This window comes from Gymnoscopelus microlampas (genome assembly GCF_963454915.1).
Source record: "Gymnoscopelus microlampas genome assembly, chromosome: 10".
NCBI classification, from domain to species: Eukaryota; Metazoa; Chordata; class Actinopteri; order Myctophiformes; family Myctophidae; genus Gymnoscopelus; species Gymnoscopelus microlampas.
In genome coordinates, this window is record NC_139947.1 from 52627847 (window position 1) to 52643625 (window position 15779).

The 15779-nt window shown below is 42.9% G+C and overlaps 1 protein-coding gene across 1 annotated transcript; it reads right to left on the reverse strand.

The window, feature by feature from the left end:
* Positions 1 to 865: 865 nt before the first annotated feature.
* Positions 866 to 15529, reverse strand: LOC311054299 (uncharacterized protein; the record flags this gene model as incomplete). The annotated part of the gene is made up of 5 exons (XM_084070173.1): positions 866 to 927; positions 3429 to 3545; positions 4020 to 4160; positions 4832 to 5020; positions 15229 to 15529. The coding sequence occupies 5 exons, from the start codon at positions 15527 to 15529 to the stop codon at positions 866 to 868; spliced, it is 810 nt and encodes a 269-aa protein (XP_083926299.1).
* Between the last annotated feature and the right edge of the window lie 250 nt (positions 15530 to 15779).

A 15779-nucleotide genomic window follows, 5' to 3' on the forward strand; every position in this document is an offset into this window, starting at 1 on the left:
GGCCAGGATCTTGATTCATAATAATTCTCATAGTTGTAATACATTATAATAATTATGCAATGCATTATCACTAGGGATGGGTATCGTTAGGATTTTTACGAGTCCAGTTCCGGTTCCGGTTCTGCTTATCGGATCCGGTTCCTATCGGTTCCATATTTCGGTTCCAAAATGGTAAAAAAATAAGAGGTCAAATGTTTATTTAATAGAGATGCACCGAATGGAAAATTCTTGGCCGAAACGAATACAGGAAACACTTGGCCGAAAACCGAATAGCCGTAAAAATTGTACCATTGCTGCCATGGCTGTGCCTCTGTTGTAGAGCTACATGATTATGGCAAAACTTAACTTAAACTTAACATAACTATAATGGGTCCATATTGAGATCAGTTATTTAAAACATTTATTTATTGTGTAGAATTATTGATTTACTATTGTATAGTAATAAAATACAATATGCCTCAAAACATTACCCTGCCATATTCAAGAAATTAAAACGAACATTGAATAGCCTAGCAAAAGGCATTATAATGTCTGCATTTGCATTATTGCACACACAGCCAAAATGCATTAATAATATTAGGTCTGCCATTCCTTCCTTTTGAAGAAGTCACTTTCAGTTTCATTTTTGAAAGACACACACACACACACACACACACACACACACACACACACACACACACACAATCAAACAGAAGTGTTCACAGCTGGTGTTAATTATTTAGCCCTGCGCGAGTTCTTAACTAGCGCTGGTTTTCCAACTAACGTTACACCCTCTGACATATGGATTCTAGTTTTCAAGTTGACAACAGCAAATCTTGGTTACAAAGTTTGCAGGGCAGGTTATTCCTTTCCTTACTACTTCAGTTCAGATGGTGGTGGTGAGTGAGTGAGGGGAGGGGGGGCGATGCGGGGAGGAATGAGGCTGGGCTGAGTGCGCCCGTAGAGAAGCAGCAGTGTCTACTCTTCCATACGGAGAGACGCTACTGATCTATACTTCTCCATACTTACCGGATTTGTGATTTTTGCTCAGATTGTGCTGTTTGTGTAGGACTTTGTTTGAACGGCTTTTAGCGCATCTAGGAACCGATATGCAGAACCGAAATTACATTTTTTGTTTGGGTACCCGGTACCGACAATTTCTTTATCGGTTCCGTACCGGAACCGTATTTCGGTACCCAACCATAATTATCACTGCTCATTAATCGTAAATAATCGAGGCAGAAGCTATACATAATGGTGATAGATCATATGTTTGTTTGATGTCATTTATCAACTCAGATTGATCCTTTGAAAAAAAACAATTGTTTCCATTTAACTAACAGCTTCTCTGTGTATGAATCTATGTGCATTTGGACCAAAGCGTTTGTCACAAACTGCAGCTAAAGGTTTTTCCCCCCTGTATGAGTCCTCATGTGTGTTTTTAGATTACTGTTGTCACAAAAGCCTTTGCTACAAACTGTACAAGTAAATGGCTTTTCCCCTGTATGAGTCCTCATGTGTTTTTTTAGATCACTGTTGTGACTAAAGCCTTTGTTACAAACTGTACAAGTGACTGGCTCTTCCCCTGTATGAGTCCTCATGTGTATTTTTAGATGACCGTTGTCACGAAAGCCTTTGTTACAAACTGTACAAGTGACTGGCTTTTCCCCTGTATGAGTCCTCATGTGTCTTTTTAGATCACCGTTGTGACAAAAGCCTTTGTTACAAACTGTACAAGTGACTGGCTTTTCCCCTGTATGAGTCCTCATGTGTATTTTTAGAATACGCTTTTCACGAAAGCCTTTGTTACAAACTGTACAAGTAAATGGCTTTTCCCCTGTATGGCTCATCATGTGTCTTTTTAGGTGATCCTGTTGAATACAGCCGTGGCCACAAACTGTACAAGTGAATGTCTTTTCCCCTGTATGAGTCCTCATGTGTATTTTTAGAACACCGTTGTCACGAAAGCCTTTCTTACAAACTGTACAAGTGACTGGCTTTTCCTCTGTATGAGTCCTCATGTGTATTTTTAGATTACGGTTTTCACGAAAGCCTTTCTTACAAACTGAACAAGTAAATGGCTTTTCCCCTGTATGAGTCCTCATGTGTCTTTTTAGATCACCCTTATGAGTACATCCTTGGCCACAAACATTACAAGTAAATGGCTTTTCCCCTGTATGAGTCATCATGTGCGTCTTTAGAGTTCCCTTACGATTAAACATTTTGCAACACACTGTACAACTAAATCTTTTCTTCCCTGTGTGACTCTGCATGGAGTGAGTTTCTTTCGATGATTTCAGGTCCTGGGACATCTTGTTGCTCAAAGACAATCTCTGTCCTTCCACATGTTGTGTCTTGTGTGACTTCAGTGTGTTTAAAGGTGACTGATCTACACTGGGCTCCCACTCATCACTGTCTTCAGTGATGTCAGATTCAGAACAGTGTGAAGAGAGGAGCTGTTCATCACTAGTTGGATGTGATGTTCCACAGTCCTCTATATCAGCTTGTGTTTTCATGTGTTCAGTTGAGGTGCTGGCTACAGGCTCTGTGTCTCTGTTTTCACCATCATCACCTTCACTTGTCACTGCTAGTAACGTCAGCATCGGCCTATCAACCTCTTCTGGTCTTTGAAGAAGCTCCTCCTGCTCCTCTTTAATGTGTGGAGGCTCTGGTTCCTCCTGGACCAGACTGGGGCTCCTCTCCTCTTCAGGGGAAACCTCCTCTTTACACACAGGGAGGTGCAGGACGTCTAGGAAATAGATACAAAGAGACACCGGTAAAGGTTTGAACATTATTTTCATGCAGTGCTTCCTCCGTTGAATGAAAAGCTAGTGCGCACACATCCCCAGGTTGCAGTTCTCAACAAAGGAAAATAAAGTAAACACATCGGTCGAAAAAGCTCTGCTGTTTTTATTGTGCTCTCAATTTCCTGATGAAGATCTGACACGGATTGATGTAATCACATTGTTAACAGGGAACAGAAGTATGATCTATCCGATTCTTACCTCCTTATACTGGCTCCCTGTTCATTACAGGATTCAGTGGAAGACTTTAATGGTTGTTTTTAAGTCTTTAAATGGGTTGGCACCATTGCACATATCGGCGCTTCTACCTCCCAATAACTCTACAAGGGCCTTGAGGTCTACTGACCAGTCACTTCTTAAGGTCCCACCAACAAAACTGAAGACCCGGGGAGATAGAACATTTTCCGCCGTAGCGTCCAAACTGTGGAACGAGCTTCCACCCCATGTTAGAGCGTCTCTAACTCTGCCTGTGTTTAAATCACATTTGAAAACTCACTTGTACTCCTTGGCGTTCGAAAATTCTGACAGAGTTGCTGTTTCCACTAGGCATTGTCTATTGTTTTGCTCTTTTATATTTTAGTTTTTTTTTGTTACCGAGTGTACAGCACTTTGGTTCAACACTGTTGTAAAGGGCTTGAAACTTACTGAGATCTATGTGGTCTTCAGGTTCCTGTTTAAGGTGGTCTTCAGGTTCCTGTTTGATAGAAACAGTCCTGGCTGGAGAACTCATCTTCACCTGCAGACTGGACTCCACACACTGGTCTGGAATGAAGGAATAGAAGAAAGGACTTTAACAATAAGGACTTTGATGTGACATGAATAAGGACTTTATATGATGTGACATGACTAATGACTTAAATAATAAGGACTTTGATGTGCCATGAGTAAGGACTTTAAAAGGTAGGGTAAGTGATTTTCTTTGGTTAAAATAAGTGTTAAATAGCTCTATGACTAGGAATGTCAGCTGGACTTGAGAGCTGAGAGAAGCAGCTGCTGTATACTTCTCCATTCAACAGTGTTTTAACAATCGGATTGTGCTGTTTGTGTATTTCTTCTAAAGATTATGTAATATTTATTCGTCCTGAAAATCCTTTCAGCCGAAAACCGAATATGCATTTTGTTGCCTTATTCGGCCAAATATATTCCGTGGATTCCTGGTTTAAACCACAGTAAATAAAACACTGTCCTGTACAACTTTATTACAGGTTTAACCACAGTAAATAAAACACCACATACCTATCCTGTACAACTTTATTACAGGTTGCATCCTTGCATCAAACAGTCCACGTCCCTCGTCCATCTCTCGCTGTTCCTCTGACAACGTTGAATATCTTTTGGAGGCCATCTCTCTAGATACTGTAGACCTCTCCCTGTGGCCTGTGGAAATCACCAGTAGAAACAACTTAGCAACCTTACATACAGAAAACATCATTCCTGTTTTATTTGATTTTTACATACAGTAAAATTCTTCTGTTGTCTGCTTGATATTCTGCCTGTGTGTGTGTGTGTGTGTGTGTGTGTGTGTGTGTGTGTGTGTGTGTGTGTGTGTGTGTGTGTGTGTGTGTGTGTGTGTGTGTGTGTGTTTTCGTGTTCGTGCAGATGTGTTTGCGTTCGGAGCATACAATGTGCGTTCGACTCACAACTAATCAAACAGGTAAATTCAAGCTTTCTCACCAGGAGAGAGTCTTAAACGAGTGAGTGACTAGTGACTAACCCTAACTAGTGCATCCAGAAACCAAATCATGGAAAAGAAGCAGAGGTTAAAATGTAATTTAGATAGCATGTTATTTAGATAGATGGCAGCTTCATTTGTTGACCTGGAATCCTATAGGTTGTATAGTTTCAACGTACAGATTATTTATTTTGTGATATTATACTGTTTAGACTGATGCTAGGTTCTTGGTTTACCTATGACCCTAGATTACTGAGGCACTACACTGTCTCTATACATTTGATGAATGTGTTTACCGTGATTACTTTAAGTTGCTCTGGATAAAGAGCGTCTGCTAAATGCCTAAATAGAAAATTGCAAAGAGCTTGAAACCTACTGAGATCCATGTGGTCTTCAGGTTCCTGTTTAAGGTGGTCTTCAGGTTCCTGTTTAAGGTGATCTTCAGGTTCCTGTTCAAGGTGGTCTTCAGGTTCCTGTTTAAGGTGGTCTTCAGGTTCCTGTTTAATAGAAACAGTCCTGGCTGGAGAACTCATTTTCACCTGCAGACTGGACTCCACACGCTGGTCTGGAATGAATAATAACTTAAATAAATATAGCTGCAAGCAGCGATAATACGGGGCCAGGTAATGAAGAGAGAAAAAAAGAAAGAAGCAATGATAAGTAATATGCACAATAAGCCATTGAAACATAGAATACTGAACTTGAGAGAAAGAAGTCCATGCAAATAACATGAGGATTTTAAACCCTCACTAACCCTAACCTCAGTAAAACAACGCCTAAGCCTATCCTCAAGACACACTATGTGTTATCCGAATAATGCCAAATCATGATCACCTCAATACATTGTCGTGGACAGGGATCGAACCAGCAACCTACGGACTCCAAGACTGCCTTTCTTCTCATTGAGCTAGATATATGGCCTCCCTGATAGTGTCTTTTGTGTCTCCTCAGAACGAAAACTAGTGAAAGTAGCCGATCTACAAGTTCACAAAACGTTGCTATTTTCAAAATGAACTATATCATACATTAAAAGAGAGACACAACTATAAGTAATATGCACAATAAGCCATAGAAGACTGAGCTTAAGGTCATGTTTTTTGCAATGCCACCTCTCACCGAGAGAGAGAGAGAGAGAGAGAGAGAGAGAGAGAGAGAGAGAGAGAGAGAGAGAGAGAGAGAGGGGGAATAGATTGAAGAGAGATGGAAGTAGATTGGATTGATTGGACATCTCAACCTATTGCCATTAACAGGAATCGAACCCTCAACCTTCGGATTGACAGGCTGCAACACTACCTATATAGTGCTATAGCTTTGTCCAGGCTGAGGTTGTCTGTTGAAGATAAAAGTGAACCAGTGAAAGCAGACGATCTACAAGCTCAGAAACACGTTGCTATCTGAAAAGTTTTGAGATTGTAGATCGGCTATTTTCAGAATTAAGTATGTCATACATTGCAAAAACATACCCTCTCAAATAGAGTCCGACCGATAGGGATTTTTGTGACCGATACCGATAACCGATTTTAGAGAGGTTTGGATTATATCGGTCACCGATAACCGATATGCAACAACCGATATTGTGAATTTTAGCTGGAATGAAAATAGGCCTTTTCTGTTTTTGTTTTTTTACATTTACTCAAGTACTGTACTTAGGAAATTTTTAAGTAAAATTTTGAGGTATTGTTTTTACTATTATTTAGTAATAGTAAAGTATTGGAAAGTATTCCACTACATCTCAGACTAGGCAAATATTATACAGTACTTTTACTCCACTACAATTATTTGAAAACTTTAGTTACTAGTTACTTTGTAGATTAAGATCTAGAATATTATAAACAAAACACACATTAACCACTTCAGCCCTATATACATTTCTGCCATTTGAAAATAGCAGATTTACAAGCTTGTAGATCTGCTATTTTCCAAAGATTTTTATACATTTGAAATCTTGTTGATCAGGACATTCTGCATAATGAGTAGTACTTTCTACTTTGTACTTTAAGTCAGAGTCCTGCAATCGTTTGACGGGTGAAAACGGGTGTAAAATATACTGACGGGCGGTTCTGAACTAAACGCGGGTAGGTAACGTTTTATTGTGAAAATCAGAGAGCCCTGTCTCCGCGAAAACAACGTCACTTGTGTAACTTAACACAGCACAACGGCATGGAGCACGCCGATCAGTTAGCTTAACTCACAAAACACATTGAACATCCTGTTAAACCTAAACTTACGTGACAACCAGGAATAGTTTGGTGACCACAGGAGAGACTGTTGACAGCCGGAATGTAGACGGCATCCCGGGAGCAGTATGGGTTAGCGCCCCATGCTGTGTCTTCCGTGAGGAAGAAGCCCAACAAACCCGCGGTTAGGCCTTTAGGAGGGCCATTCCAGCGTACCGCAAGCGGGGGTTAATACCATTGGACGGCCCAATCTAGTGGTATCGGCCCAAGGAACCATCACGCCAGAAGGAAATGTTTGGATCGGGATGGTACAGAGGATCTGGTACAGCGCTCAGGTCCTGGACCTGGTGAGACGAAGGAGGAGCCCGGCCAGGAGACAACCCACAGAGCCTAGTCCCTCCACGTGCCAGAGCCTCTCCCGAGTCCCGGCAGAGTACTTCTGGAGAAGCGGACTGCCCTGTCTTTCCCTATAGGACTGACCGTGGGTGCTACTGGGACGTAAGTCGGGGCTTGATCAACCCTGGCTGGGTCACCTGGGCGAGGGTGTATGTTGTATGTTGCGAGACCCGAAACACCCTATGACCCCAGGCTACAACACTGATGATACGTCCCAGTTGCATCCATGTGATGTTTTTCTTTATCAGTTATTCTATTTATAGTGGCTCATAGGAATTTTTAGACTACGTGACAACCAGGAATAGTTTGGTGACCACAGGAGAGACTGTTGACAGCCGGAATGTAGACGGCATCCCGGGAGCAGTATGGGTTAGCGCCCCATGCTGTGTCTTCCGTGAGGAAGAAGCCCAACAAACCCGCGGTTAGGCCTTTAGGAGGGCCATTCCAGCGTACCGCAAGCGGGGGTTAATACCATTGGACGGCCCAATCTAGTGGTATCGGCCCAAGGAACCATCACGCCAGAAGGAAATGTTTGGATCGGGATGGTACAGAGGATCTGGTACAGCGCTCAGGTCCTGGACCTGGTGAGACGAAGGAGGAGCCCGGCCAGGAGACAACCCACAGAGCCTAGTCCCTCCACGTGCCAGAGCCTCTCCCGAGTCCCGGCAGAGTACTTCTGGAGAAGCGGACTGCCCTGTCTTTCCCTATAGGACTGACCGTGGGTGCTACTGGGACGTAAGTCGGGGCTTGATCAACCCTGGCTGGGTCACCTGGGCGAGGGTGTATGTTGTATGTTGCGAGACCCGAAACACCCTATGACCCCAGGCTACAACACTGATGATACGTCCCAGTTGCATCCATGTGATGTTTTTCTTTATCAGTTATTCTATTTATAGTGGCTCATAGGAATTTTTAGACTACGTGACAACCAGGAATAGTTTGGTGACCACAGGAGAGACTGTTGACAGCCGGAATGTAGACGGCATCCCGGGAGCAGTATGGGTTAGCGCCCCATGCTGTGTCTTCCGTGAGGAAGAAGCCCAACAAACCCGCGGTTAGGCCTTTAGGAGGGCCATTCCAGCGTACCGCAAGCGGGGGTTAATACCATTGGACGGCCCAATCTAGTGGTATCGGCCCAAGGAACCATCACGCCAGAAGGAAATGTTTGGATCGGGATGGTACAGAGGATCTGGTACAGCGCTCAGGTCCTGGACCTGGTGAGACGAAGGAGGAGCCCGGCCAGGAGACAACCCACAGAGCCTAGTCCCTCCACGTGCCAGAGCCTCTCCCGAGTCCCGGCAGAGTACTTCTGGAGAAGCGGACTGCCCTGTCTTTCCCTATAGGACTGACCGTGGGTGCTACTGGGACGTAAGTCGGGGCTTGATCAACCCTGGCTGGGTCACCTGGGCGAGGGTGTATGTTGTATGTTGCGAGACCCGAAACACCCTATGACCCCAGGCTACAACACTGATGATACGTCCCAGTTGCATCCATGTGATGTTTTTCTTTATTATTATAAACCTTCAAATTAAAACCATCTGAGACGTAAACAATGACACATGCTTACTGCGTATGTGCGCGTTCACGCGTGTGGCTAAAGCTCGCTCCTCCGTCTTCACTTGTACACTGAATGTAGCTCTATTGTTGAAGGCTGCTATCTATCCTTTTCAACACACTTTTAAATTGAGTGACTGTCTGTAGGCTATTTACATTTTACTCTGCATGTAATCATGGGTAAACGGGCGGACAACAGGTCCATTATTTGACGGGCGGACGCGGGGCGGTTCTGGTTCGTATTTTGAAAGGATCACGGCCAGGGTGACGGGTGGGTCTACTCTGCAGATCTGATTATTGACGGGCAGCGCGGGTTCTCAACATTGGACCCGTGCAGGATTCTGCTTTAAGTACATTTTGATACCAAAACTTTTGTTCTCTTACTTTACAGATTTTTTTTAATTCCGGACTTTTACTTGTAACAGAGTATTTCTGTATTACAGTATTGTACTTTTACTTAATACGCAAACCCGCTTTAGAGACAATTAATTAACACTACAGCTGTGGTGGTGTTGTTTTGTTTGAGGCATAACAAACTAAGCCAAAATGACGACACTAAAATCGAAGTGAGTATATCCTCACCTCAGCCTATCATTATTATTATTATAAGACAATCCACAATTATGTATACTGGCATGTTTTGGGCTGAACCAGTCATCAGATTGAACTAATTTACCGTCGCATCTGGGAAAAGTATCCGCTGGTTGAAGCTGCTTTGGTCGACCATCGACGATGTTTTTGTTTGATTTGCTGTTTTGTAGAGTAGTAGAGTATGGTAGGCCTACTGAAAGTAGCAGATCTACAAGCCCAGCGCGCTCTGCTGGACAAAATATATAATTACACCAGCAATGTGCTTTTTGAGCAAACTTTTTTTTTTCTTCATATCGGTCATATCGGTGAGAAATTTCACCGATACGATATGATCCGATATAACCAAATAAGGCCAAATCGGGTACCGATATATCGGTCGGACTCTACTCTCAAATAAGCATTTCATGTTATCTTTATCAATTGCACATGTGTTCATTGATACAGTCTTGTTGTTTGATATGCACTTTAAATGAAGTCTGCACCAAATGAGGCTTGAACCTGTGACCTTGAGGTTGTGAGACATACACTTAAGCGGGAAGCTATTGGACCAACAGACAAACCTCTGAAAAAAGAGATCACACTGATGATACAGTTTCACGCAAATAGCTGAAAAATCCTGGGTTTAAATGTTTTTCAAACTGCTCAAGATTGCGGACAATCTAAGGGCGGTGCTTACTGGTCAACGTGATAGATGTGTTCCTCATTAGTCAAGGCACATGTGTAAGCAGGTCTAATGGCTGTCGGCCAAACGAGGCATGACTTTTGCCTGTTTAAAGTTTGCATTTTCAAAAAATTGCTATAGCGCCCCCGTTTGACCAATTGGAGTAAAATTAGTTTCAGTGATATTTGGAATGGCCCTTTACATTTCTGTAAAGTTTCAAAGAATGGTAAGTCTGCATGTATGTGTTAGGGGCAGATGAATAATTGTCATAAAACTGCAATATTCATTGGCTCATTAAAGCTTCATTTTTTCACTTAGAAAAAATCCGCTTGCACCGTTTGGTCGGCATAGGTCCAAAGTTCATATGTAAAATGTTTCGTGCAAATTACTCAAAAATCCCAGGAGGAGATTTCATATAATTCAAAATGGTGGGAGATCTAAAGGTCAGAGGTCAAAACCATCTATAATATGGCCGAGTTTCATAAAAAGCGTATGCACGGTTCAGCCAGAACTGGCAAAAACGGCAGAAGAAGAAATGGAATAATGCCAATAACAAAACGGGTCCATGCTGGAAGCCTGGCCCCGTAATAATGCCAATAACAAAACAGGTCCATGCTGGAAGCCTGGCTTCATTGCTATAGAGTGTTTGTTCAGTAACAGGAGTCTCCATGTCTCTCCAGCTCATTATTAAACAGCAGGTGCATATTCAGGTCGGGATACCAACTTTATCCAATCAGGATAGAGAAGTCAGTCACATGAAATTGCAAGTGATGACACACATAAATGAGCAGACACAAAATCGTAACTGGAACAAACTATGAAAATGAAACTGATAAATGGGTACTCTCTCCTGATTGGATAGAAATGTGTTTTGTGTTTATTAAAGTCGCTTTGGATAAAAGTGTCTGCTAAGTGACTGTAATGTAATGTAACTAAAGAGCTGGAGAGACAGGGAGACCCCTGTTACTGAACACTCTATAGATAAACCCATTAAGAACCTCTCACTCCACTATACAGCTCTGAGATTAAGTCTCCCACAATCTGTTTAACGGCCGCAAAGGGTCCGCTGTTTACCCTTTTCACCACATCGTATCCATAAACTAATGGTAGATTCCAAAGCGTACAGATGTTTAAGGTTTGGTTGGGCACAAAATATTTTATGTCGGGGACGAAACAACCCGTTTAAATGGCTTATTTAGTCAGCCTGTGGCCATGTTTCCCATTGTAGCCGAACCGGGAGCAGTACTGGCACCGGACGAAGGGGGGTTTTCCGGGTTGAATGAACCTTAAACATCCGTACGCTTTGGAATCTACCATTAGTTTATGGATACGATGTCGTGAAAAGGGTAAACAGCGGACCCTTTGCGGCCGTTCAACGGATTGTGGGAGACCTCGGTATAGGACCTCATCTCGGAGCTGTATAGCGGAGTGAGAGGTTCTTAATGGGACTATCTATAGCAATGATATCAGCATATAGAGCTTTAACTTTTTAACAAAAAACATTTATTTTAACCAAAACATCACACACCTTACCTTTATTAATAAGGACTTTGATGTGATGAAGGTTGAATATGAAACAGAGGGAACAGAGGTTGTGAACAAGTGAGACTGGACAATGAAACCAGATGTCTTTTTACCAGTACATCACTTCATTAATGCTGGACAATACGGACAATACGGCGCATCAGTGAGTGCTGACCCTAGGTACCTGGCTTGTCAGTTTGTTGTTTGTTTGTCTTGTACACTAACATGTACTAACTTTTAGTCACTATAACAAACGCTGTGCCTCGCAAACATGTTGGGGAACATGTTTGGCCAGTGTGTAATTGTGATCTGTGCTCTGGTGATTCTGTTGGACATTGTAAACGCGATCAGAGCAACGCCACGCAAACCACCAAACAATGGGTGGCCCACGGCTCCTGTTTACACCCGGGAATACCTGCTGAGTCTCTGACAGATGCAAACATCCCAACCGAGAATTCTCCGGAGCTATGCTGAAATCCTCTGCCCCATGCAACAAGCTGGCCATCTTAAAACAAAGAGAAAAAAACGTGGATCGAGAGGCGGGGTGCGCAACCGACTCAAACGGATAGGCTGCCGTTTCCCGTTGCCTACAATCACCCTATCCAACGTGCGCTCCCTACGGAATAAGATGGATCGACTATCTACGCTTGTAAAGCATGACAAGGATTTCAAGAACGCGAACCTGCTCTGTTTTACGGAGACATGGACTGGGGAGGACGACACGGACAATGTCAACTTGGAAGGATACTCACTCGTGCGGTTTGACAGAGACCACGAGCGAACGAGGAAAAGCATCGGAGGTGGACTGTGCATGTTTGTTGACTCCAGATGGGCAACCAACTTCACGGTATGTGAGACTGACTGCTGTACTCATTACGAGATTATGACTGTTTCTTTTAGACCACACTATTTGCCCCGGGAGTTTGGGCAAATTACAGTCATTCTGGTATATGTGCCTGGTCCAAACTTTGCTCTAGCAGCTGAGCGCATAGCTGCCAGCTACAATAAGGCGCAACGTAACTCTGTTGACAATCCTATATTTTTATTGGGTGACTTCAACCGTTGCGTTATGTCCACCCACCTGCCAAACCTGGAACAATATGTGACCTGTCCTACAAGGAAGGATAAGATCCTAGACCAGTGTTTTGGAAATGTAGAGGGCGCCTATGTACCCAGATGCTGCCCACCTCTAGGACTGTCTGATCATAACATCATCCACCTCCTGCCAAAGTACCGTCAGAAACTGAAGAGGGAGAAGCCTGTTGTCAAGCACATTCAGTCCTGGACAGAGGACTTAATTGAAGAGTTGAGGGGCTGTTTTGATGCCACTGAATGGGACTTATTTTTCGATGACCAGGTTTCCTGTAATAACCCTGAAGTGTTGACTGATACTGTCACCAGTTATATCAATTTCTGTGTTGACAATGTTATTAAAACAAAGGAGGTTAAAATGTACCCAAATAATAAGCCATGGGTCAATAAAGAAATCAAACATATTCTAAATCAAAAGAAAATAGCATTTCTGGAGGGGGACCAGATTAAAGTCAGAGACCTAGAGAAGGAAATAAATCGCATGATTAAAAAGGGAAAACAGACTACTATAAAGACAAGGTTGAAGAGAAACTGAGGAATGGCAATGCAAGGAATGCTTGGAGGGGACTGAATGCAATGATGGGTAGGGAACAAAAAGCAACCCCCCCCCCATGTGACGACCCTGTTAAACTGTCTAACGATATGAATATTTTCTATTCTAGATTTGACACACATGACTTCAGTGACGAATGCAAGTCTGTTTGTGCAGGGCTGACACTCGCCCCTGTGACAGTTAAGGAACAGGAGGTCATTTCAATCTTCCAGCAGGTTAACCCTCACAAAGCCACCGGTCCAGATGGGCTCAAGGGAAGGGGCCCTGAAAGAATGTGCCATCCAATTGGGACCCGTATTTACCAAACTATTCCAAATGTTTCTCAATATCAGCTTTGTCCCCCAGGCCTGGAAAACGGCAACCATTGTCCCTGTGCCAAAAACAGCAAGAGCAAAGGTGCCAAATGATTTTAGACCGATCGCCCTCACTCCTCTATTAAGCAAATGCATGGAGCGTGTGGTGAGTAAGGAGCTCTCACTGCAAACAGCTAAGTGCATGGACCCCATGCAGTTTGCCTATAGAGCCAGTCGAGGTGTAGAGGATGCCACTCTAACTTTATTGGACAAAATACATAAGCATTTAGAGAAACCCAAAACATACGTCTGTGTCCTTTTTATGGACTTTTCCTCTGCTTTTAATACGGTCCAACCCCATCTTCTCCTAAAACGCCTGTGTGACCTGAACGTCAGTAGCAATCTCATTTTGTGGATTAGAGTTCCTGAGAGAGAGACCCCAGCGAGTCTGTATTAATAACACTCTGTCTGACTGCCTTGTCCTAAACACCGGCGTGCCACAGGGCTGCGTTTTATCCCCTCTGTTATTCTCCCTATACACAAATGAGTTGAAATACAACAACAAAGACTTCTCTCTCATAAAATATGCAGATGACATGGCCCTGGTTGCCTGCCTGCAGGACGTGTCCAGTCCCTCTTACTCCCAGCACATCGACCGTATTGCCACCTGGTTTGACAGCAGCTTCCTTGACCTTAATGTCACTAAGACCAAGGAACTGTGCTTGGGAGGGGGGTCAAGAGCAGCGGGCTCAGGGTCCATCTTTAGGCCTGTTACTATGAGTGGGGAGGAAGTGGAGCAGGTCAGTGACTTTAAATACCTGGGAGGAACGACCATAGACAATAAACTCACCTTTCAGACCAATGCAGACAACATCTACAAAAAGGCAAGGCAGCGGCTTTATCTTCTCAGGAAACTGAGAAGTTTTAATGCCAGTAAACACACCCTGACCATGGTCTATAGATAACTCACTGAGAGTGTTCTCACTTTTAACATCGTGTCCTGGTTTGGGAACCTCTCAATTAGAGATAAAAACAAGCTCACCCAGGTAGTCAACCAGGCAAGTAAGATCATTGGAGACAAACAATTGCAACTTCAGGGCATATACAACCGCTCCATAACCAAAAAAGCAATTCAGATTTACAGTGATTCTACCCATCCTCTTCACTCTGAGTTTCACTTGATGCCATCGGGCAGGAGGCTTAGGGCAAAATTAGCAAACAAGAAGGGTTACAAAATGTTGTTTGTGCCAACTGCTGTGGACATTTTAAATAAGAAAATGTTTAAATAGTCTAAATTGCCACTGCTCATGACCACTGTTGTTGTGTTAATGTGAGTGCATTTTTATATAGTATTTTAATGCACCTGTGTATTTTTGTAATGTTTTATTGTTGTAACTGACTGCTGGTGTGCCAAAGACAAATTTCCATTTTATGTCAATTTAATGGACAATAAAGTTTTCTTTATCTTTATCTTTATCTTTTATATCAATATCTTTATTTTAATATTTATTGTCTCTGCTTAGCTTAATACACACACATTACATTACAGTCATTAAAGCGACTTACAATAAGTGCAATCAACAAAGGTAGGGAACGAAAGCTACTAATCACCAGAGGTTATAAGTGCATTTTCTGCAATAACAAGCAACCAAGAGCATACCTAGCGCTAAGGTAAAAGTGCAATATATCAGCTACCTATTTCCTTAAACAGATGAGACAAAATAGCTAAATCAAATGAGCTGGAGCTGAAACAAATAATTGTATTGACTAAACAAGATCCAATAAACAATTCAACAATAAAACAATAAAACACACACACACACACACACACACACACACACACACACACACACACACACACACACACACACACACACACACACACACACACACACACACACAGCTCGTGTTGAATAGAATGTGTTTACAAACCTGCAGTGTAAGGATGGATGTCCATATCAAAGTCAACGTCCAGCAGTTTGTTTTGTGTCTCCAGCAGAGTTTCTAGTGTCTCTATCTCTCTCTGGAAGAGGTTGCACATGAACTCTGCAGCCGCACTGAGGCGCTCCAACACAAACACTCTGACATTAAGCTTCACACTACAAACATCAACACCACGCTGTTTTTCCAAAACACACGATATCTCCTCTCCCACCGACGTCATGTGTTCATTTATCTTCAGCCGTACAGACTCCATTTGACTCATTTTACCTCCTTTATCTTTATGAGACATTTCCACCAAGCTCTCTATAAGTCTATTCCTACGTTGAGGATCCCAAACAAATGAAACGATAACGATAGCCGCGCTCCTGAAAATAAACAACACGCATTTACTTCCGGGTCAATGTTTCACAAGCACGAGCAGCAAAGGATCCAGGCACTGTTGCCTTTCGCCACCTGGTGGAGGAGGTGTGTAACTGAGTAAAGGACGGATGGATGGACGGAGGGACTGCCTTCCACTCTCTTTTGAATAACATGAATGT